This window comes from Dicentrarchus labrax, unplaced genomic scaffold (genome assembly GCF_905237075.1).
Source record: "Dicentrarchus labrax unplaced genomic scaffold, dlabrax2021, whole genome shotgun sequence".
Lineage (NCBI taxonomy): Eukaryota > Metazoa > Chordata > Actinopteri > Moronidae > Dicentrarchus > Dicentrarchus labrax.
In genome coordinates this window covers 21,432,539-21,456,349 of record NW_026136702.1, presented here as the reverse complement: position 1 = coordinate 21,456,349, position 23,811 = coordinate 21,432,539, and the positions used below count along the sequence as shown (strand labels likewise).

Genomic DNA, 23,811 nt, shown 5'->3' with positions numbered 1-23,811 from the left:
GTGTGTGTGTGTGTGTGTGTGTGTGTGTGTGTGTGTGTGTGTGTGTGTGTGTGTGTGTGTGTGTGTGTGTGTGTGTGTGTGTGTGTGTGTGTGTGTGTGAATGAGAAAGTGTGAGTTAATGGGTTTGGGGTTACATAAAAGGCAAGTTTAGACATGTCCTACATACATACAGCAGGGTGGAATAGAGAGGGCACATGTTTAATCGTACACACTAATACAATGATCAGATAAACATTAAAACAATATTGTCTGTGTTAGGTCGGAGATCATCTGGGTGTGTGTAACATGAAATGGATGGATGTGTGTGTGTGTGTGTGTGTGTGTGTGTGTGTGTGTGTCTGTGTTTCAGCAGTGGGAAGCCAGTATCTGTACATTTGTAATTACACTCAGGAAATGTTTATTCATGTTTGATTGGGTGGGACCAGCCGGGACTCTGGGTACATTTAAACAAACTATTTCGACATCCTGTTTAAAGTCGCTTTCGGGAGAAGCAGAGCAGAGAGAGAGAGAGAGAAAGAGAGAGAGAGAAAAAAAAAATCTGGCTGAGGTGGACCGCCGGCCACTTATGTAAGACCCGATCTTGAGGCCCCTTTAAACTGACACTGGAGAGGGGAAAAAGAAGCCAGAGGTCAGGTTTAAAAACATAGAGTGTGAATGTAGTCAGACCAGCCTCCAGCTGCTGTGGATGAACAGCTGGATTAACTTTGATAAATTCACGTCAAACGAATCAGAAGGAAGCAATGTTGAAGTCTCTGCAAGTGGGATAAGAAGGCAAAACGGACATGGCCACTAAAACAACTACTCCACCTAAAACCTATGTTTCAGTAACACTGACACGTGTAGGCTTGAAAAATTGGCTCTCAGGGGCGCACTGATGTGATTGGTAATGGCACCGATGCTGACTTTATTAGGCTGATTAAGTATGGGCTGGACATAACCAATTCACATTAAATCCACTTTACATCAGTTACATTTAAAAAGTTTCCAATTCAACTTTTAGCACCGTCATAATCTCTGGCCTCATGTTACCGTACTGAAAAAAAAACTTAATGAGTTCCATGCAGTGAGATACACAGACTCTAAATTTGGGAAAAAGAAGAAACTGGTATCAGATCAGCTCTCTGTGTCGGCAGATACCCTGAGTTGAGGTACTGGAATCAGTCTCAGTGGTGCATCCCTAATTGCTCTTAAATGTTTGCAGCTTGCTCCAATATGAAATTCAACTAAATTCCGAGTCTTTGCAAAAATTGCAAAAAGAGACTTCTCTGGATGTATGTATGTTCCAACTCTCCAAGCTCACATCAAAATATTAAGCAATCTTTACTGTTCATTCCAGTGAAAGATGCTTTCTATGCAGGCACCTGTTGTTTCTTAACTCACATTATGATATGGTCACCTCTGGCCCAAAAAAAAAAGAAGATGACCATAATGCTAAACTCCAGGCTTCAAAACGGTTGTCACTGTGGGTTCACACTAGGTCTTGTGTGTGCTACAAGTGTCAAGTAACGTGTATCAAATGATGGTACATCAGTGGTTCAGGGCAACACTGTTGGTCTGTGTTGCACTCTGAAGTCCTTCTCTGGCTTTTCAAATATTTAATTTACTCTTATTAGCTATAAAGTTTCCTGTCTGCTTATTTGATTCATACATTCATACAAGTTTTTGATAATGATTACATTTTGCAGCTTTGATCAACCTGCTTACAAATGATGCTCTTAGAGGGGAAATCATGGTCATGACTTAGCAGATCCTGTTGTTTATGTTTCCTTTGAGCCATCTCCGCTTTGATTGTTGTCATCAGAGAAAAGCAGGAAGAAAGTGCAGGATGACAGCAGTATTTTCTTGTAAATGACACTGTGAAGAAACAAGATTGTCGAAACCTTACCCAGATAGTTGTCTGTTTCATTCTTAATGATTGGTTAACTGTCTGTTTGGGAAACCACCTGCTTCCCTCCAGTTCTGTGTCATTTTTGATGAATACTGGAGATTCCAAAATATACTGTGACTGAGCAGTTTTTGGTTTGGTGTGTATAAATGATGCCTACGGGTAAGAGGATGACAGTAAAGGAAAGGGAGTATTGTTGAGAAAAATGAGAGATAAGATAAAAACAAACCTTATTTTTTTTCCCTTTTTTGTGCTTAGGTCAGCTGAAGGATTACACGTAGTATGTCCTCTACAGGCTGAGAAAGTTCTCTGGAACTTCCCAGATAATGTCAGAATGTTACTGAAGTGAAACAAAACAGTTTTCCCCAACAACTGCCATGCAATTCTTTTCTTAAGTGAAATAGAAAATCAATCCGTGTTCTATGATGGACTACGGCTTATGGCAGCTACAGCATACGCTCGGTTGTGTAACAAATGGCACTGAAGGCTTTTCGCTCTCCAATCAGATCAACAAACCATATAACATGGTCAAACCAACCGAACTCAATTGGGAGAAGTGAAAGCCAAATGGTTCATCCACCTGCCAAGTATTTTTTTAAAGTGCCTGTCCTTTTCCAAACAGTTTTCCCAGATGGTTCTGTGCAACAAACTATCTGCTTCTGTGTAACAAACCATCTGGAATAGTCAGGTTAAGGCTATGGCACAAATGAGATGTTTAAGAATCATGAATGATTCTTCCACTTCTGCTTTGCAGCTTAACAGGTAAAACTGCACTCTTTCTTCTTTGCCGTTCTTTTCATGGACAGGTGTCACAAGTGGTGAAGCAGGCTGAATTATGGGTGATTAGGGGAAGTGTACATCCATGTATGGCTAACTATGGAAGTGCAAATTGTTATGCACCCAGTTTCACAATGATTGACATTTACATAACAGAATTATGCATATACGTACGACTTTATGCATCTTATGAGAATAATACAGGCAAAATTTGGAGTAAATGTATGAAGTTTCTTTCCACCTACCCAGAATCCATTTCCACACTTCCTGTATCTGACATTCATTCTTTGTGTCTACAAACCTCACAACAATGGGGCTTCCTTAAATGTGCTGTGAACACAATGAGGCTTCAGGTCTGTGAACACACGGCACAGTGTGACATACATACACAGGTATAAATGGCTACATAGATACAGGGGTGGGAAGTAACCCAGTATTTGTACTGTATCTGTATCTGTAGTTGAGGATCTATTTTTTTTTGGACAGCTTTTACTTTTACTACCAACATTTTTACACAAATGACTTACAAAAAGATGTAATGACATAACAAGACGAAACAGACAAGACATCCTTTTTATAGATTTAGTTATCTTTGCTCAGAAACAGCCGGTAGAGACCAAGAGAGTATACACTGAGTACATTTCAGAGCCTATACTTTTTCACTTTTACTAGTATAAAGAAGTTAAATCAGTACATGTACTTCTACTTGAGTAAAGAAAACTTTTTCTGCCTCTGCATTTATGTAGTCCATACATACTGGTACATACATCCTGCATGTGTCACCTTAGCTGCTAGTGGTATGAACCCTGACAGCTCACACAATGGCTCAGAGGGACTGCTCCTCGTTTCTTATATAGGGAGCTGTTTATAATCACAACCACCCCCCCCAACACACACACACACACACACACACACACACATACACATATACACTCTCTCTCTCTCTCTCTCTCTCTCTCTCTCTCCCTCTCTTGCCCGCTCTTATTTCCTATATGAAGAAAGGGAGCTGGAATTCAGGAAGGGGGCCATTTTCCCCCCGCAGCCCATTTTCAGTACCAAGAGAATAGAACTCGGAGGGTGTGGTAGAGAGTGTGTTTTGTTTTTGCATGTATGTGTGTCACAGGAAGGGGTCTTATGGGAGTGGAGACATTAAATGTTGGTCATACAGCCATGTATTTTGTGCTTTTTTACACCGAGGGCAGTCTGTGAGACACAGGATCCTTATTAGTATGGAAGTATTTTATGTTGTCAAATGTGGATTCATTTTACACTCTACCTGCTTCATTAACACTCACACACTTTCAAATTGAGTTCAACTTAATATGTCTCAGTTAGAAGTAATATAATAGATATTTAAAAACTCAAGATACTCTCATGAGTGACAGTGGTGTTTCACACAAACAAAACACAAATGTCCACAAGTGTGTCAGATTTGGAGACCAGTTATGATGAGATCATTTGCAGAGGATTTTAGCTATGTATTAAATTAACCTGTAAAATGTCTTGTTCTGGTCTCTCCAGGACCGGTTGTTCTTCGTGATGGAGTACGTCAACGGAGGCGACCTGATGTTTCAGATACAGCGGTCGCGGAAGTTCGACGAGGCGCGATCCCGTTTTTACGCGGCTGAGGTCACGTCTGCTTTGATGTTCCTGCACCGACATGGCGTCATATACAGGTAACCATGCTCACAGCGTCGGCATCAAACCTTTAACATGTAACCATACAGTACGTATTCCTTCATTCATTCATTCAAGCTTCTATTGATCACTTTTTGGTAATGATTTATCCATTATGTGCTGAGTTACCACATTTGCTGCTCCTTTGCACCTTTCAGTTCCTTGCTCTATTCCCTTAAATTGTTTGATATACTGTGAAGCATGAACATTCTGCTTATTTGATTTAGTGCTTCCAGCCGAGATATGCGTCTCCATTACTGGTGTATATACAAGAATTCCTGGAAAAAAAGAAAATAAACATTAATTCCCAGCATTAATGAAGATAAATATTGTAGACTAAAGTGCTCTTTTCAGGAATGTGCACAGGACATGAACTAATCTTGTCATCCTTAGTTCTTTACTGTATGGCATAAATGTGCTACTTATTTGGCCTAAATCTTCCAGCTGAGAAACCTCTTTCCACAACGTTAAATGTTCCATACGTCTTAAATAAGAAGCTCTCATTGGTCTTGTGGTTGACCAGCAACGATCACCTCCCTCCTCTCCTTAATGTGGGTTTAAAACGTGTCCTTCAACGTCTATCCTAACGTGTCCTGGTTTGTCAGTCATGTGTAGTTTGTTTTCACAGAACAACTGACCGTATGGTGTGTGATCTTTGTTATGTACTGCTCACCCCTAAACTTGTCCGACAGCTTTTCAGTTGGTTTGACAGTTTAATGCATCAGTGAACTGCGGAGTGATGAACTCTCTAACCAGAACAAAAGCTAAACTGAAACTTGCACGTTGCATGTTGATTAATTTAAAAGAAACACCACACTGAAATCTAACTCAGCAACATACAGTGTTGTTTACATGACTTTATAGGCCGTTTTTGTGTGAATAACTTTGAGCTGCGTGTTTCTGTCACTTTCTGTCACTCCCCAACAACAATATACCTGCCTTAAGTTTTTATCTAGCGCCATCATCAGGTCACAATTTCAGTTTACTCAGTACTTTAATGTTTGATCAGATAATTGTAAAACTAAAGACATTCCCATTAGCCTCACCTGCCCTTTTGAAGTTAATGCTAATTAAAAAATGATTTTATGCTAACACGCTAAACTGAAATAGAGATCATGCTAAACAAACTTGCTTAACATCAAAATGTTGTTGTGCAGGGTTCCCATGCATCCTTTAAAACCTGGATAACCTGGAAATTATTTGGAAATTTATTAAAATGACCAAATATTCTTGAAATTAAGTATGTTGTCCTGGAAGTATGTTGTTATTGCATTTAAGTCCCTCATTCAGATTACACAATCCTAAGTTTGAAACTCAACTGTTGGTAGAATAAGACACTACAGTTACAGCTATAGAGCCAGTTAGGCTAATAGGTTAGAAGATCTACTTGATTTGAACTGTTGCTCCACTGAGGTCGCAGCGGTAAAATAGGCCAACACCACAAAAGTGTGTCCCATAAACACTGACCACCACTGTGAGCAAGGGCTGTCCTGTATTGTCAAGAAAAACCTCCTGGAAAATGATTACTTAAAAATAGTGGAAACCCTGGGGTGGATGGGGCCATCATCTACCACGCAGCAGAGAGTCTTTGTTGTCTTTCTGTGTAACAACAGGAATGTGATGGAACTTGAAAATCACCACTTCATCCAGGTGATGTGGTTGGTAAAACTTTATTAAGCTGAGTTTGGAGAGTTGGTTCAAATCCTTCAGGAAATTGACTGACAGAGAAATGGATCATTTGAACACAAAGGGATGTTTGTTTGTTGGGCAGTGTTCTTGTGTTCAGTCTTGATGAAAAACAGCTAAATATTTGAGTTACGTTAGTTATGAAACTCAAACTCGTTGACCCTGGAAGTGCTCTGTGTTCATCTGCAGGTCGAGATTACCTCACCGTCTTTCTACTTCAGGTACCGTTATTAGTCTGTGTGGACTCAAGTCATAATATTATTGTCAACCAATAGCAAACACCCAGCTGGTCCCACAAAAGCAACACGCTGCTCGTATCATAACACCATTGTGATGGACGGTAGCTCAGTGCAGGTTCGGGCTGTTCGCTCCCAGAAATAACTGCGATGGAAGAAAATTGACTTCTTCTTTCCGGTGTTTTCTCTTCATGAATCTGCAGCTTGATTTGGTGTTTATATTCTCTCGTCATGCAATGCGTGTGTTTGTGTGTGACTGTGTGTAGATGCAGTGTGTGTTCACGCCGTACCATCTGTGCCATGTTAGGATAGTGAGGGACTGTTGAGGCTGTGTGATTTTGTTTATGTCATTATGTTTCCTGTTTTATCCTCTCACCTCCAAGGTATTTACCACACACACACCTACACACACTTATAGTTAAACACCTTTTCACTGACATAATTAATTCCCTGTACCTTAACTGGACAGGGTTTCTGCTTTGACTCATCAAACTATGGTCATGAGAAACACCTATAATGCTTGCACCTGTTGTAACTGCGGTGCTATCTTTTTTTTTCTGAATGAAAATATTAGTTTTTGTTTTGCATAATTACAGAGCACTACCAAATAAATTTACAATGAATAAATAAGAACATGTGTGTAAAGAGAAAGCAATTTGAACAACTTGACCACGTATCGGATCAGTGAACACAGGATTGCTTTGATGAATTTTTGAACTCAGTATTTAAACCAGGTGCTTCGAAATGAAACATGATTGAACACATATTTTTGGTTGGATATTTTCTATTTTGGGCTACTTTGTAAGTGACTGTGATGGATAGTTGAGGAGAAAGTTGACATTTTCAGGACATCACCATGTTTTTCAACATGGCTGGTGTCAAAGACCAATGATAAATCAATGGCTCATTCGTCCAATGAGTGAAAGAGATAAATGTCAATCAGCTATTGTTTTTTTACAGCCTTTACATTTTTTTCCTTCCCGATACCGATTCTGATCAGACTTGGAACAACTCTTACGGCTGTCTCAAGCGAATGCCTTTCTGAGCTTTTCTGAAAACAATCAGGAAACTAAAACTGTGGGCGAACATTTTTATCACTGTACCTCAATAAAACTCTTCTTTGACTTTGAGGTACCTGAAAAATGAATCACATATTAATAAATAAGCAGGAATAGGTTAAAATGCATGGACCTCCCAGAAGTAGAAGCCAGTGATAGTTAAATGAATTGGTTATATTGTTCTGGATCAATTTCCCATAAATACAACTTTATTTAAAAGGCCTGTGCAAAAACACTACAGATTTTGTCGCCATCTTTGTTGCTCCATAACAAGGCATGTTTGTTCAACCAAAAGACAACCTACCTGTGTTGAAATTATATATTACAATAACAAATACTGCATTTATACGAGATTGTGGTTGTTTTGGGTGTATGTGTGAGTTTACTGCGGTGGCACAAACACATAGACATAACCACAGAATGAGGAAACAGGCCGGGAAGTGATCCAACATGAATAGTTGTTATGTGCCAGATATTGAATTGAAGTTGAACGTGACAGAAGATGATAAATTATTCTTCCACAATGTGTTTTCCTTCATTGATCACTCACTTTTTAAAAAATATATATTTCATTTTCCTAAAACATTATGCATGCGAACGCCGGGTGAACTCCAAAAAGACAAACAGAAACAGAGGTGGAAATTCATCTGTTAAATAAATAAGGGAGCTGAAAATTGGTTCTGTATAGTTACACAACAGTTGAAAGTGGCTTTAAACATACAAAGTTAATGTTAATTTAATGGTTTTTTGCCTCCAGACACCATGAAATATGACCATTATCAGCCAACTCAAATAACCCCAAAACAATAACATCTTGCCCAACACTAATCAGTGACTGTCATTGTGTTACGTCTTCACAAGAGCTGGTTAACCCACTGTAATCCAGGAAAGAAACCAAACTCCAATGTTTTGCAATTTCTTATAGTAAATACGGCACAAGAGCCTCAAATGTATTTGTCTAAAATGTGACTTACATAAGCAATGATAAAATTAAATGTAGTAAAACAAAAAATAACAAAAGCAGTGCTGTAAAAAACAGATTGGTGCATGTAAACACATTACCTTTTTTTTTTCAACAGGGCCACATTAACCAGTGAGAAGAGCACATATAAATAAATAAAAACACAAGGACGCATAGTTTGATTTTTAACTGTTAATTAAACTAATTATGTACAGAATACATAAAGTATAAAGCACAGATTTCCAGAACAAAGAGGATTGGATATCAATATGTAGAAACAACAGATTAAAAGTGCAGTATGCAATCATTTCATGAGTCGCAAAAGAGATGTTTAAAATTGCAGCGTGACACAGGATAAAACCACTAAAAGCTTACATAACTTACTTCCACAGTTTATAAACAGAGGATGTAAAACATGAATCTATAGTTTGTTCACCATCCTGTCTCGTTATTCAGTCATCTTGCCTACGTGATCTCAGAGCGAAGAATGTCCAGTCCTGCTGGTGCCTACTGGACTAGGACTCATTGTTTCACACGTTGTGTCACAATGGTTTTATTAATGAAGGGCGTTTGTAATAGTAAGATTTCAGCTGTGTGAATGTGTGTATGTGTTTCTTCGGGTTGGCACAATTTAATTCAAATCCAAATCAGTCATCAAGGTTAAAGCCAAAAGCTCTGAGCGTTATTGTGTTGTGTTTTTTTTTTATTGGTTTTGGCTTCATAACCACGTTTTAAAGTGATACTCCACCCAGAGACTGTCTCAGAGTCAAACACTTGCCTCTTGTAGTGAAAGGTGGCTGTAAGGAGTCTTTTAACACCAGAAAGTCTAGCAGACCCTAGACTCTGTTTTCTAGTAGTACTTGAGTATAGAGGCTGGGATCTGCTTGGATTCAAACCACTTTTAAATAACAAAAAATTCCAATTCATATCGTATTTATTTCCCAGTCACGCAAATGTTGAAATGTACGCTACTGGAGTATTTTTTTAAAGGTCATGTGACATCGTTGGCTCATTCCTGCTCACCTCCAAAAAGAATTCATTTTCATACTAAGGTTCAAAGCGCATGCTGACTCCAGTTGGCTTTCACAAACATTAAGATTAATGGTTCAGTCTTTCAACATTGTTTTCTCAGTCATGCTGTTTTGATAGTGAATATTACTCTGTCAGCGGTTGGCAGGGACAACACACACACACACACATTGCATGTTAATTCTTGACGGCTGAGTTGACTGAGCTACCTGATCTTCTCTCTCTCTCTCTCTCTCTCTCTCTCTCCACACACTCTCTCTCTCTCTCTCTCTCTCTCTCTCTCTCTCTCTCTCTATGCTCTCTCGTCCCTGACCCACTTTGTTGACCAGAGGAAGATGAACAACAAGTGTTATGGGAACATTATGTCCCAAACCCCCCTCCGCTCCACCCACCTCTTCCTTTCCGCCTTCCTCTCCTCTCTACCCCTCCGTCCTCCATCACTCCTCTGATGCTCTTCTTCTCTCCCATCAACCCCTCGCTGTTGCTCCCATCCCTACAGCCCATTCCAAAAAGAAAATACATTTTTAGACGGTAGCATACGTTCTTCTCTTTCCCTTCTTTACTGGTGTCTACCAGACCAAATAGAAGATAATCTTTGGATGTGTTGACAGGGCAGGTTCAGACCAGTTGAAGGGGAAATGCATATCTGGATAAACAGACACATACAGAGAGTCTACAAGACTGTACGAGAGCATCATCAGAGTTGATTCATGTATAGATACTAAGAATATAGATATAGTGATATTTGTCACACCCAGTGCATCCGTGTTTTATCTTATCAAAGCACAAGCAGCTGTTCTATGACTTTGCATAAATTAGAAATGAAAATATAAACAGAGTCAGCAGAAATCTCATATCCCCATATTTCATCATTTTTATTTTTTTCATAAATCAGTGTTCTATTACTGTGAGTTTTACAAATATTTTACCTATGAAAAGTATTAAAACCAACCTGTGTGGCCACCTGTGTGGCAATCTTATTTTGGCTGTTTGTCTGCAGCATGTGTGATTCTCTACATGACGACATGGCCTGTTGAATCAATGCCATTGTATCTCCACATCCCACCACTGAAGTTGTTAAATAAAAGCCTATTATATACCTGAACCATTCAAATAAAACCTAGTCTGTAAAATATATTTTTTCTAATGTTGTACAGCATTAGTATCATCATATGTCATGATGATGTGTTTTAAACAAAGATGTGGACCCAAGGCCAGATGAGCTGGAAGCATGTTTTTTTGTTTTTCTTCTGGCGCTTGCCCTTATTAGACAGGGTAGCTCAAACCCTGAAGGGGGGGGGGCACTAAAGGGGGAAGAGAGGGTGGATGACACCCTGCAAGAGGCCAAAGGTTGGATTTGAACCCTTTTAATAAGGTACCTGTTGAAAACACCTTGAAAAACCCACACATGAAGAAAATTTGGTTTATTCTTAATGTTTCAATTTATCCTCCAGTTTATCAGTATTTGTATTCTCTCACCCTGATCTGCCTCTCATGCTGTGATTCCACACAGATAAATATACCAGTAGCGTGTGTGTGTGTGTGTGTGTGTGTGTGTGTGTGTGTGTGTGTGTGTGTGTGTGTGTGTGTGTGTGTGTGTGTGTTTGCACAGATGTGTGTTTGGAGCATATATCCACACAGAAGAGGGGATTGAAGGATGAGAGAGAGAGAGAGAGAGAGAGAGAGAGAGAGAGAGAGAGAGAGAGAGAGAGAGAGAGAGAGAGAGAGAGAGAGAGCTGTCAAAGTGCACAGGGGTTGCCGCTGAGGACGTAATGGAAAAATCACTCAAGATTAACATGTAACACAGGAAATGCTCTCAATTGAGCCTGATTGCCTCATGTGTATGTATGTGTGTGTGTGTGTGTATGATGTGTGTGTGTGTGAGAACTCCAAACAGAGCTGCTGACAGAGCAGCTGCTGTTTATTGACGAGATTTCTTAAGCGATATTAAATATTAAAGCTTTCCTCAGAAAAACAAAGCTTAAAGGTGATTTCCCTGACTGTAGGAACACAGTGTGACACTGATAATAACATCAGCTGCAGCCTGTATTCAACAATTCCCACAAATTTCCATCGCTGCATTCTCTGTTAAGTAAAGTCTACTTAAGTAAGTCAATTTTCAGTTTTCTTCATTTCCCCCTGTCAACCTGAAATAATCTGTATCTGTATTTTCCAGTAAAACTAGAGCAGCATATGACGTGATGTTCATGAATATAGCCGACCTTTATGTTGGCGTTTGAATGGACCTATTTGTAGTCGAGCTTCATTGCTAGGATAAGATTTGCTATCAGACAAACTACTTTCTAACACCTCATCATTTATAGTTTCTCCCTTTTATTTCCACTTAAAGTAGATGTAAAGTTGTTAAAATCATCTTATGCTACACTGATAGTATGTATTCTTTAAAGAGGAAGAAGGATGCGCTGCATGGCTCTGATAGTTGGTCCCACAGGTGCTCTTTAGTTTGGCAGCTGAAGGTATAAAAAAACCCAGAAATCCAGGAAATCTTTCGTGAAATCTTTTCAAGTGGTGCAGATAACCATGGAAAGATATGGCACTCTGTGTATGGATGCATTAATGTAACAAAATGTATTATCTGAGCTAGGGCAATTTGCAGACCAGAGTGTATTGACTCAAGGTCTACATCTGGTCTGACAACCAATTATCTCTACCACCAAGATTTCCTGGATTTCTGGTTTTACTAAGTATCCTTTATCAGCATGCCTTATCTGGGGTCAGCAGGGTTTTACTGTAACATGCTAAACCACATTCAGTTCAGGGTTGCAGAGGCATGGAACTTGTATTCAAGCATTTTTGGAGTGTGGGGCAAGGGACACCATACACCGGTTTCTTTGCCAGTCTATCAAGCTATATGATAGTGTGTATTGTCTAACTGAAGGTTTACTTAAATGGCTTTCTGAAATGCTACAACATGTTCTTGAGATTTTCTGTCCACCTTCTAAAATACCTGCAAGTAGTTGCACTACTGTACTAAATTGGAAGTTACATGCTTGTGAACTCAGATATCTTAGCTTTTGTCCAAACCTTTTATGACATAAGTTAATACATCATTATGGCTTTGATGTATATGAATGTTAATATTTTTCAGACTAAATATTAAGCTTGACCAATACAGCACTTGAACAAAATGAGCAATCCCATGAGTTAATAATAATACATAAAGTGTATTTTTAATCTGAAATTTGTTTTGTTTTTGTATACAAAGAGAATTGCGCCTGGAAACGAAAAATATAATATATAATATAATATAATCACACCCCTTACTCGTCATTCATCTTAATAAACCAGACAGAACACTTTGGAGCACAACAACCTTTTTTAATTCCAATTTAAGTACTCTGTTTATTCATTAACATTCATAAGGCTTAACATCCATAACACAGCAAATAATCATATTGATAAAAGGACTGGAATACATAGCTGAATAGCAGTAAAGATTTGTGCAGAGAATGAAAGCAAAGAAAACTGATTCAATTATTCTGCAATAACTGAATACATTATGTAATACAAAGACAAGATTATCAAAATTTTGCCCATTTCCTGCTATGTAACATAGATTATTAGCTCCTGTTGACACGCTTCTCATCCCACAAAACATCTCCACATAAATAAATATCATTCCATTAGTCCGACCGAACACCTGCAGCCACTTAATATTGGATTTTCCTGCAGCAAGGTGATGTGTTATGCAAAGATTAATGTCAGTAGGCATTTAAATTCATTCAAAAATGAATTAAATTCATATGCTATTTTTCTGCCCTGCTGCAGGCATGCAATACAGATTTAATGTGCTTGGAGTCGCCCGGAGGTGAGATATGCAAACAGGCAGCCACAGGGTTGCCAGTTAAATTTTTCGTCTGGGGAAGCAGAGAACAAGTGCAGCTCTTTCCTCCCTTAACAGAAGCCTTTTAGCAAGGCATAGTCCCCAGCTGCTCAACAGCACAGAACTGTGGTTGTTCTGAAGAGAGAAGAGTGATGAAAGTTTTGGATTTTGTGCAGAGTTCAAATAAATGCAAGGGAAAAAAGCAAACATGGTTCAGCAAACATATCCATGTTAATCCATAGGTGTTCATTTGGGTGTAGATGTAGTGACTGCAAATGCCACAGCATATGATTCACATGATTTTCATACTCATCAAACCATTCAGTCAACCCTTGTGCACTATGGATGGAGACATTGTCATCCTGGAAGCGACCACTGCCATCAGGAGCAGTGCATCACTGAACTTTTAAATGTAAATTCATCTTTGTAATGCAGGGTTTATATACTGCAGCTTTACTTTAACATTCCTCTGACAAAATCAGAATCAACTAGGCCTGCTCAGTATTTCAATAAATACCACAAAGCATGATTGGATGTTGAAATCATAATTGTTCCATTGCACCTGTGTGGAAGCATCTGCATTCATAATGTTTCTCCACTCATTTATTGAGGGTTTTCCTTTAATTAGTGACCCATCTATATATACTCTGTTGACGTTTAGCCTTCTAAAGGGTTGGCCTTTTGTGAGCACAAAGGCTCTTATATGCAGGATTGTTCAAAATGTTAAGTATTTTTTTATTTTGTTAGTGACCATAAACTGACCCAAACTTGAACCATTAAATAAAAATCAAGCTCCACTGATTCTGACGTGTCATAATTTTTCTTAAAACTTGACATTAGCATACCATTCATGGTTCAGCTTTGTACGAGATACAGATCACTCAACCAAATACTGAATATAATTTAAATTTTTTAGTAATCATATAAACAAAAATGATGTGAATATGGGGTGTATACTTTACATGGTTATACCATGTGAATTTTTTATAGAGGAATCAGTAATGGAAAATTTCAAGTAAAATGTTACCTGATTTAAAAAATATAATTTGCAAGGCGAACATGTTCAAGTTTAAGCTCATATTTACCACAACTTGTTCAATAGAAATTCACTAAGCTGAGGGTGCCAGAATATACTTACCCAACTCAGCTCTTCTATAGTGCAATAAATAACAGAGCAGGGCATGATGGGACAGAAAAGAACATACTATTCAGCAGCAAATCACAGTAGCTCTCAAACAGGATCGTTAAGCTGCCTTTTTATTTTTGGGGCTTGCAAAAACAGAACAGTTGCATAAGCTCTTGACTTCAGAAACACGCACACACACACATGCTCCATCTCCTCCCTGGCTTGTCAGGGTGGCTGTATTTTTGAAAACACCTCAGGCTGAATGGTTGCATTGGCTACATGGAGGAGATGTTGACATTTTTCTAGCAATCAACCATCAAGCCCAGAGCGGCTGCATTCATGACCAACCCTGTCATCTCTCAACACTACTGCTTTTATCTGCTACACTGCTCTCTCACTCTCTCCCCTTCCCTACATCTCTTTCTCTCATTCAACCCTCAGTGTTCTCTTTTCCCATGTCTGTTCCTCTTCCCATCCTCCTGTATATTTTTCCCCTTTCTCAGAGACAGGTTCACTTACTCTTAAATCATTAAAAAAAAAAAACCTGTAAGGCTGTGAAAATCTTTTTCTATAATATGTAATTATGTTGGAGAATCAGACATTACATTGCAAGAGATGTAACTAAAATAAGCTGAAACATTTGAAATGAATTGTTCTAAAAGCCCAAGCTAAGCTGTTTATTTGTGTCAAGTCTTACAATTTCTAATAATTTATTAATACTGTAATTTGTGTAGATATTGTATTTTGCCAAATTTGCCTTTGCTAATCCTTCTTTTTACCTGTACAACCCTTCTGCTGTGCAGAGACTTGAAACTGGACAACATACTGTTGGATGCGGAGGGTCACTGTAAGCTGGCAGACTTTGGGATGTGCAAGGAGGGAATCCTCAATGGAGTCACCACCACCACCTTCTGTGGGACGCCAGATTATATCGCACCAGAGGTGACAAATTCAGACGCACACATGTCCACACCCACATACACACAAGATACACATACTTAATTATAAAGATAAAAAGTGCAAGTTCGACTGTTTGCTGATGATGCTCTATTTATCATTGCTAAGGTGGAGATGAAAGAAGAATTGATTTGCCATTTGGTGGGAAGGGCTTGTCACAGAAGCCTTATCAATTAATGTCAAAAATGCTTCAGCCCCCAAAATTACATAGGCTTGCTCATATTTCACCATAATTTTACGTATGCTCAGAATTTAGTTGTGATTTTGATTATGGTGTTTGACTCTGACTGGCTTTTTGTATGTGTCTTTTGGTCACTTTTTATTTGTGTTCAGATCCTTCAAGAGTTGGATTATGGCCCGTCAGTGGACTGGTGGGCTCTGGGGGTGCTGATGTATGAGATGATGGCAGGCCAGCCACCATTTGAAGCCGATAACGAAGATGACCTGTTTGAGTCCATCCTCCATGACGATGTCCTCTACCCCGTCTGGCTCAGCAAGGAGGCTGTGTCCATTCTTAAAGCGGTCAGTTAGCGGGAGGTGTGAGCATTTGTGCTATGTCTCAGCAAGCAGCAAAAATCTGCATGTAATGTAAATGTCAATGCATAAATGACAGGAAGGCTGATTTTTGGAACTGGTTGGCCTGAGATAGGTTACAGTTGAATGGTGGTACAGATTGTGGGCATTCTGAACAATATCCATACTACCACCAGACAAAAATCCACAATTTGCACATGTCATGATTGATCACTGGTGACATTTCTGCACTCTTAGTGAGCAACAGACCTGCAAACTCGTCTCACTGCTACTTGTTCTAGTTCTAATCATTGCAAAGGAGTCTTTAACATCAATACCATTGGAAAAACTAATTGCAACTAGCAAGATAGACCCACTCTCTTGGACCCATTTGCTTAAATATCTGTAGAGCCGATTCCTCTTCCTATAGCATCTACTGTTCCTCAGGCTTTTCAGATATCCTCCAGTGTCAACTCTACAACAAACAAAAATGTGAACCTCCCTTTAGCGCTATCTTCCAGGGCCTCTTTTCCCCTAGACCATATGAAATCCTACTTCTGTTGTTTTTATTTACTTTAAATGTTTTCATTAAAAAAATGTTATGTGCAAAGAAACTGGCCCATTATGAAGATTTCAAATGATATCCAGCCAGAGGTCTTTCCATTTATGTATCAGTCCACATGTTTCTTTGCTTTTGCTTTCTCCATCCGCTCTGGCTTTCTCTCTGTCACATGTAAGGATATGTTTGATTTCATGTCTGTGTTATTGGTTGTGTGTGTGTGTGTGTGTGTGTGTGTGTGTGTGTGTGTGTGTGTGTGTGTATGTAATGCCACTTGTCTGTTCGTTTATTTGGTTGTCCAGTTTTTCCATCACAAGCCTTGAGTTTACCTTGGCTGTTAGTGCAGTTTGACTGCAAAGCCTTGTGGGAAAGTGTGTGTGTTTATGTTGGACAATGTCTTGGACTCTGACCAGTCACTTGACCAGTACTGTGGGTTCTGATTGGACATGTCATCCAGCTGAAGTCACATGATAACTTCTCTCAGCTAAGTCTAATGGAGCAGCCTGTTTACCACTCATCCAGTTTTCAATTATTTAAGAAAATCCGGAAGAAAATTTAAAGTGAAGGAGATATTTTATAGTGGCTCTATTGTTTCGATATGGTGAGACAATTCTGAACTGGTTTATATATTGTTAATTTAGTGTTTATGAGACCAAGGATCTCCATTTCCATCAAACAGGAACTGACTGAATGTTGCCATTTTGTACAGAAATGCAACATTACTGCTAACGCTGCAAGTCAGTGTCTTTAGAGTTCTGCATGGGTATAAAATTGTGACCTGAACTGGGCCTGCACCTTTGTCTTTACCGTATTTTTTTTGTCAAAGTGACTAATGGTGACAACTTGAAGAAGTAAGTAGTAAAAACAACAAGTCCTTTTCATGAATGTAATTTGACGGTGTGCTATTGCCTGTAAGGATTACGTCGTAGTGAGACCGGAACTCAGCCTATATTTAGAGTTGAGTACCTTTTAGGGTTTGGGGAATTGTACTTAACCAGAGATAGTTTGTTAGAAAAAGAAGTGCTCCTCATTATTATCTGTTTTCATAGTTCAACAAGACCAACAGAGTGATTAGTCTTCTCTGATGAAACAATCTCACTAATCACATATCAAACATTTTAAAAGTAGGTGGGCTCTACGTTATTCCTGTCAGATATACATTTATCTTCTGTATCTATAGGTTGGGAATATTAATAAGGGTACCACTCAAAACCACCCTCAGCCAACAAAAGCGGATTACAAATCCAAAAAGGCTTTAGTCATTTAGAATTTTATACCAAAAATAGGAAAGCCTAGATACATTAAATAAGGGATTTGAACTCTTGAGTTTTCGGAACTGAATTGGGTTTATTCAATGAAAATTTTGTAGAGTGAGAATTGTATCAATTGAGTCCTGTTGCCTTACAAACAGTAGGTGGGATGTGCCACTTCTGTTGCCACACATCACTGCTGGGAAATAGGACAGTGGTGTATCCTGACACATTTTATTTTTAGTTTATTTTTCTTTGATGTAGCACAGGTTCCTTCTAAACAGGCATTCAATCTATTTCTGGTCTCTTGAGGTGATTGTTTGAAATTTTCTCTGCTGTTGTCTACAGAGGACACGTATAAAAGCATCTATTTTAGCTGAACAAAATGATTTATTTACCTGACCACAATTAGAGTCAGCAGATTGGATAAAACTGATGTTTGCGTCATGACACTTTTCTTTTCTTCCTTTCATAAAACCATTTTGAAAAAACAATATTCAGATCTCCACGTGTTCCATCATGTAAAATCCCAGGCCTTATGTTGCTATTGAAAGCGAATTACAACAATCTAAAGCAATTCATCAGAATCAATTTAATTCAACTTTATTGTCATTAAACACAATGTGCATGCACATGTAAATGGAAAGGAGGGCTGCGGCTTCACCAATATATAGACACATACATTACATTAAATAAATACAGATAGATATAAAGACACAAATATATGTGCAACTTGAATAAATGAGGTAGCCTCATGAGGAAAAATAAAACAATTCCTCTCTCTCTCTATCCTTTTCTTTACTTGCTGTCTCTGCTTCTCAGTTCATGACTAAGAGTCCTAACAAGCGTCTGGGCTGTGTGGTGGCTCAGGGTCTGGAGGAGGCCATTAAGCTCCATCCCTTCTTCAGAGAGATCGACTGGACACTGCTGGAGCAGAGGAAGATCAGACCGCCATTCAAACCACGCATCGTAAGTTCACACACACATAACCAACTGTGAAAAATGGATTGTGTTAGCAGGGAAACTGCAGGAACTGAAAAGAAAATATTCTCTCGCAAAAGGCTGGTTTTACAGTGACTAAAAAAACAGACACTCTTCAGGAATTTACCCTTAAATCTTCTTTGTCTTCCAGAAAACCAAAAGGGATGTGAATAACTTTGATCAGGACTTCACACGTGAAGAACCAGTCCTGACGCCGGTGGACAACAGCATCATCAAGCAGATCAACCAAGATGAGTTTAAAGGATTCTCCTACTTTGGAGACGAGACAGTAGCCTAAACACATGCTGACACACAAACGATTACCAACATACGTACACACCACCACCACCCCCCACCACCACCACACCTAAAACATCTAAAACATCTTCAAGCAAAGACACAGTATTTAAAGAAACACAGCCTCTGGAATAAGACCTCCTGAACTTTTCCAGATTCTGACCACTCCAGGAATTATACTAGACCATCCATATCTCTCTTTATGGTTTCTGTGCCCTTGATGTTTGTTCATTTGTGCATATCCCATCAAACTATATGCTCAAGCAGCATGTAAGTGCAGGTCAGATACTGTAAGAAATGACCCAATGCTCCTTCACTTGGTCTGCATGTATTTCTGATGCAGGCAAAGCAGAAGACAAAACCAGACTGGTGTTATGAGGTAGATACATGGGTAATGTCATGGGCTGTTGGTGTGTGTGTGTGTGTGTGTGAGAGAGAGAGAGAGAGAGAGAGAGAGAGAGAGAGAGAGAAAAAAAGATAGTGTGTATAAGTATGCATGCATGCATAGTTGCATACCTCTAGAAAGTCATTTCTGTACATGATGTGCTGTATCCTGTGTCTATCTATGTGTTAAAAGAATGTTTTTTGTTCCCTAACCATGTATGTGAATGGAGAAAAAAATAATTGAACCAATGATTGTATTTAAAGAAAAAAAAAGGTCTTGAAAAGTACTTTATTCATTATGAAAAGAGATGTCAAAAGGAGATGCAAGAAATCAAAGATTTTATCCTGATGAAATTATGGTGAAATTAGACGTTTTGTCAGTGCTTTATCGTAAATTTAGGAGGCAAATTGGCAAATTAAATGTTAACTTTTGAAGATAAATCACAAAAGCAAAATGTCCATTTAGTTTTATCTCAGCAGTTATTTTCTTATCATAAAGAGATGGTTGCGCTGTTTTTCCCTTCACTCTCCATATTTTAGCTTGTTAGTACATCAGTGTTCCCGTCGTTCATTAAAAAACAAATGGTACCATTAACCACCAGCTAGCACACCTACAGTAGCTTACCACTGGGAGTGTCCATTGCTGTAGTGAGGTATGCTTACAGTGCTAACAAGCTGTTTTCCATATAACTTGACATTTGACATTGAGACAGTTGTCCAGTGAAGCCAGATAATGAGCTGAAATCTAAAATATCAAGTGAGTTCTTTAAAGAGACAGGTTGTTTTACGTCTAAGGTTTAAGTCCTTGTCACTGTTAAACTCTCACTGCAACTGCTGGAGCAAAATCTTTCTAGGTCAACTCCTTAAATCCCTTCATGACCACTTGATCATTGAAATGCCGTGTGTGTTTGTGTGTGTGTACAGTCACTGTAATTGGTTGCTGTATTTGACCTACAGTCTCTGACATGACAAACCCCTTGATTCCACATGACAGTCATGGATCGTACACAGAGGTGAATGTGTTAGCACATGTGACTGAATGTGTTCAAATGAATGTATTTGCTCTGCGGTGTGTGCGTGTGAGAGTGTGTGTGTGTACATACGTGGAGAGCCCTCTTCGTGTTGGTCATCATGTTATATTTTTTATTTAAAACAGATTTTTGTCTTTGTTGTTGTTGTGTTATTTTTACTGGATCGGCTTGCTGACATGTTAGAAATCTTAAGATTTCATGTGCTGCAGTGAGACTCATCTGGTCAGAAACTGTCGTACTTCAGACCCTCCTCCACCTCTTTCTGCAGCCTGGACATGGAGGTCAAATAAGCTTTAAATAATCAAACAGGCCACAGAGGAAACTCCAGAGGTGTTGATCCATGTCGCAGGTCAGGTTTATGACTTTATAGTGAACTGAAAAGAATCCAAACATCTTTAAAACACTCCATGTGCAATACTAGATTTTTTTCCCCATTTTCATCCTCTCTTTCTTCCTTTTTTTCTTATTTCCTTCCACTTTCTTTTCTCCTTCATCCACAGACACATGTTCAGGTACAAAGAAGGCTACAGTACAGTTAGTTTTAGGACACATAGAAGTGAGAATGTTTTTACCCACACACATATTTACATCAAGTCCATTTAGTCAACACTGAATTCAATCAGTTCCAGTTCCCTGTGTTCCCTATTACATTCAGTTGTCGTGCATTAGTGAATACTTTTTGGAAAACATAATGTTGACTAGAACATTTACAGCGAGGGCAGTGTGACATTTATTAGATACATTTTAAAGGAAGAAAAGGGTGCAGCATCTGAGACGCATGCTTGTATGTCACATGGATAGTGCCTTTCTCCTGATTGCATGTGCTGCACATTTGATCACACATGGGTAGGAGACATGATGGGTGTGTGTCATTGCACATATTTTAAGAGCAGATTGTGAATAGGGTTTATTATTCTCATTTGAACTGATAACAGACCAAGAGTAAATGCTGCACAAAAGGAAGCTGCACAAGTTTTTGACTAATAATAAACAAATTTAAACAAATATACAGCAACACCAATATTACAGGTTGGTATAATCCTAATATGTACTGTGTGTTCAGTGCAGAAGTTTATTACATGTTTAGCATAAATCAGGTGCTTATAACATGCAAACTGCGTGCTTACATTGAAGGGAATGTGCACGACTAGTGTTGTCCAGGCCCACATCCTTTCTCATACAAGTTTTTAGCATTTAAATTTCTTTAGTTGACCTTGACCACGATGTTTTCAGGACCATAACTAAATTGTGACCATACTGTAGCTGTAGTAACACGTTGAAGGATAAAACAGTCTTTAAACTGACACAGTTCTACTGTCTGAATGTTATGTGTGATATGTTACAAACATTGTGGCACAAACTTTTAAGGAAAAAGGCATTGCACTCAAGATACATTTTTGTAACTAAGTACATTTACTCAAGTGCTGTGCTTACGTAGAAATGTGTTTTTACTTTCCTGCATTGAGTATGTTTTACTTTTAATACTTAAAGTACATTTTCCTGATTATACTTACATACTTTTACTGAAGCAACATTTGCAATGCAGGACTTTTACTTGCAACAGAGCATTTCTACAGCATGGTATTATTACTTTTACGTAGTATCTGAATACTTCCTCCACCACTTCTAAATACATATGAATGTAATATGTACAAGATTTTTTTGAGGGGCAGGAGTGTCAACAAATGAGCATTTGAAATACGTTACCTGTCCTGTTATTAGTCAAGAGTAGAGTTAGGAGTTACCTGCCAGAAACCCAAACTAGGACAAACATTCAGCACTGTACATGGAGCAGTGAAAACATCAGAAGTGTTGCAACAGCAGTAGTAGAAGATGTATTAGATACAGGAGCTGTTGGAAGACACTCATACTAAAACACACATACACACAAGTTTGGATAGCAAATATTTAAGACTGTCTAAACAGTTCTACTGGCAACCAACTTCCAAAACTACCATGTTTATGCTGTCCATCATTTAAAGTCTCTTTCTCTTCTCTTCAGTTTTGTGTCTCCTGTCGCATCTTTGTTTAGTCTTTAATTTAAAAATGTCAAACTGTTTGTCCCACCAAGACCCAAAAAGGAAGTTCTCTTCCAGAAGCCCTCCACGCTAAATGCCAAAATGCTATTTCCAAATTTTCCACTCAGTACTTTAATGTTTGTTGCAGAGGAAAAAGAAAATATGCTTCATTCAAGTGAGTGAATCAAGTTGAAGTGAAAGTCAACACACAGTGGCATGAGGTTGATTTCAAACAATGGAAACAGTATTATGATTTTACTCACAGAGTCAGACATTCATCTTCCTCGGGTCATATGCAGAGTGTTACTGTATGTACATGTTTTTGGGTTGTTGTTTATTTGCAGTCCCTGTATTTGTGAAGCTTTATATGTACATTTTGTTATCTGACCTGTGCGTTTGTTCCTTTATGGATTCTCTTCATTTGTGTTGATATTTTTTCCTTTTGCGCTGTGTGCCAAATGTACTGTATTTTAAAAGGATGTGAAGGTGTATTTTAATTTTTGAAACAAATTAAATATCATGATGTCAGAAAAAAAATCTGTTTTAGCGTATCATTTCTATTTCAATGTTTATATCTGCCTGTCTAACCCTTCACCTCCTCCTGTTGGTGTTTCAAGGTAAATCGTTTGAAATAAAACCAATTTGTCTCATGAATTCAGTTAAAATAAAACAATTCAAGCATGATATGACCTCAACAAGTACTGAACAGAAAGACATAAATAATATACATGACATTACCACACAAATTTAAAAAAATCATTTAAAATTCAGCTGTGGGCCCTCGTACTTTGTGCACGTTGGGACGTGCTGCGGTTGCTTCATGCACCAGTATCATCTTCTTGTTTACAGTAGGTGGCGCTATGACTGACAGAATATTAGCATGTAGATGTGTTGAGGGTGGGAGTCTTATCAAACATGTGAAGTTTGGTGGAGCTAGGACAAAGTACACTGAAGTTATGCCACATCCTGTTTCATGGCGATACGTTGAAATTCGACACCAAGCCATGGACATGCCATTTAACGTACAGTCACAGATAGCACAACTGTTAATCGTGGTCTTTAAATTGCACTGACCTAATCTGAAGTTGATTCGATCAATTCCCTAGGAGGAGTTTGTTCAAATACAACACCTGCAAATTGCCAAAAATGACCGCTAAATTCAAAATGGCCGCCTTCCTATTGGGTTTTGGTTATGGGTCCAAGAGGCTTTTTTGTTTGTCTGGTCATGAAACACGTACATCCCAATTTCCATACATATCGGTAAAATGTGCCTCAGGAGCTGAGTTTAGTGGGCGCATGTTATGGCCTCCAAAAATATGATCCCTTTGGCAGATAATTCCTTGCATTTCAATCAGGCTTTGCAGTGCTCGCTCCTCGGGCCCTAATTAGAAAGCACCCAGGATCATTGAGTTCCTCCACCAAGGAAGATCTGTAATCTTTTCCATCTGAAATATTTGACAAGTTGATAGATGAAGACAATGTAAAATGCCAGAAGCAGTTATCTGCATCTGTCTCCTCTGAAAAATGTGGTGAAACCTGCTC

The 23,811-nt window shown here is 38.7% G+C and overlaps 1 protein-coding gene across 1 annotated transcript in view; it reads left to right on the top strand.

Annotated features, from left to right (window-relative positions):
* The window catches only part of LOC127352172 (protein kinase C epsilon type), a 75,581-nt gene extending 52,775 nt beyond the window's left edge, over positions 1-22,806 (top strand). The window contains exons 11-15 of the mRNA XM_051380358.1: positions 4,184-4,338; positions 15,083-15,221; positions 15,570-15,758; positions 18,381-18,527; positions 18,691-22,806. Coding sequence (XP_051236318.1) covers positions 4,184-4,338; positions 15,083-15,221; positions 15,570-15,758; positions 18,381-18,527; positions 18,691-18,837 — 777 coding nt within the window. The 3' untranslated portion in view covers positions 18,838-22,806. The remainder of the gene's footprint in view (positions 1-4,183; positions 4,339-15,082; positions 15,222-15,569; positions 15,759-18,380; positions 18,528-18,690) is intronic.
* The last annotated feature ends 1,005 nt before the right edge of the window (positions 22,807-23,811 follow it).